This window comes from Vicia villosa, linkage group LG3 (assembly GCF_029867415.1).
Source record: "Vicia villosa cultivar HV-30 ecotype Madison, WI linkage group LG3, Vvil1.0, whole genome shotgun sequence".
Lineage (NCBI taxonomy): Eukaryota > Viridiplantae > Streptophyta > Magnoliopsida > Fabales > Fabaceae > Vicia > Vicia villosa.
The window spans coordinates 194,306,767-194,308,633 of record NC_081182.1 but is presented as its reverse complement, the minus strand read 5'-3'; the positions used below and the strand labels follow the sequence as shown (position 1 = coordinate 194,308,633).

The window sequence follows — 1,867 nt, the reverse complement described above, 5'->3', positions numbered from 1 at the left end:
AATAAATGGATCGAGAAAAGTGATATTTTGTTAACATTGTTGTAGTAAGTTTCACAAAATGAAAATTACAAACACTTCTGTTTTTATTTTAAATATCACAATATTTTAAATGACAAATTAAACAGCATTAATATGATTAAGAAAAATAACGTAATTTATCAAGGTAGTAATCTAAACAAGATTTAAGAAATCACATTAAATTAATAACTCTTAAGCTTGACTTACACAAAACTTATTCAAAACCACACCAAAAATTAAATGAATTCAAAATAGTTTGACATAACAAAAAGAAACAAACACCATGCCATAACTTCAACTCGAGGGCATAGCAATCAAAAGATGGAAACACAATATAGAAACTTATTCAAAGCTTAAGTGTCAAATCAAGCCGAGAAGATTCAGAATCTGAAGGTTCATCTTCAGTGTTCAACTTTGGTGGATGAATTTCATCTTTGATAGGAGCAGCATCCACAAAAAAATTCTTCTCTATGACTGAGTTTGAGCTTGTGGCAACATCTTTAGAAGACTCTCCAAGTTTTAGAAAAGCAGCAATTTTATTATTTGCGCCATTTTCAGTCCTAGAAGAAGTTGCACCACCAATACCTAGAACTCCAACCCTGCTACTGCCTTCCATACTATTTCTCAAACACACACCACCAGCACCACCATGACTATACGCAAAATTATTTGGTGTAACCCTAGGGCTAAAAAAAGGTGGTTTTTGAATCATCGAATCCATTCTAACCCCGAGTGATCCATAAGGTGAACGAGAACTAGGATAACGAAAGTAAGTAGGGTTCAAGTGAGTTTGCCCTAACCCTAAAGCATTATTTACGTACCTTTGTTCACGTTGTTTTTCTAAAGCACGTTCTGCCTTATGGGCGTTTTGGTGCCCTCCCAACGCTTGTAAAGTAGGAAATTCTCTATTGCAAAATTTGCATGCGTAAGATACTTTTGCCGCCGAATTCTTCTCTTCAGTGGTTTTCTCGTCTTTCTTTTCATTGTCAGTATTTGGAGAATGAGACGACGAACCACCAACTTGAATATGGCTAAAAAAATTGTGCGTTTGCACCTTTGACCCGTCAACCGAATCCTCCTTCGATAGCTTCACAAAATCAATATGCATGTTGGAATCAGATTTTGAAGATTGATCTTGTTCAATCTCCTTCTTGTCAACCACCACGTTTATTGTTTTGGAAGAATCACCATGATTTTGTGAAGTGACTGAGAGGCTAGAGGATTCGGATGCCATGGAACAAATTAAATGTAGACAACTATATCTTATGTTGGTTTTTGGTTTGATGAAAAGAGTGGCTTAGAAGAGGTGTTATTTATTTTGAAAAATGAATCTCTGCATTAACGAACAAATCTTTGAATAAGGAAAATGATATCTGATTCATATTTTGCTGTCAGGGGATGTATATTACACCCATTCATTTTTGGATATTTGAATTATTTGAATTACAAATAAGATAGATATTTATTGATTGAAAGATTTGAAACGATGTGAGAAATGATATTACACCGTTTGAGTTTGCACATTGAATATGTTCAAATACTTTTACATTATTTTCCTATCACGGTTTGAGTTTGTACATTGAATTTCATAGTTTTGATGTAGGTTTAAATGTCTACTATATTAGTACTTCAAGCGTTGCAATTAATAAGAACACACATTGAATATGTTCCTATCAGCACACGCATTAAAAGGTAATAACTGAGTAACCTTAAAAGGCAAATAAAGAAAACCTAGTTTTAAATTATTAACTAACAAACCTGCACTACAAGAATAATCCAACGAATCTACATACGGGACTCGAAACCAAATTTAAAAACATATCCGTTTACATTAGATTTTAATATTATA

General features: G+C 33.3%; 1 protein-coding gene across 1 annotated transcript; it reads right to left on the bottom strand.

Moving 5' to 3' along the window:
• Positions 1–364: 364 nt before the first annotated feature.
• On the bottom strand, positions 365–1,256 carry LOC131659642 (zinc finger protein GIS3-like). The gene has a single exon (XM_058928801.1). It carries the CDS (start codon positions 1,250–1,252, stop codon positions 365–367), a length of 888 nt encoding a protein of 295 aa, XP_058784784.1. The 5' UTR covers positions 1,253–1,256.
• Between the last annotated feature and the right edge of the window lie 611 nt (positions 1,257–1,867).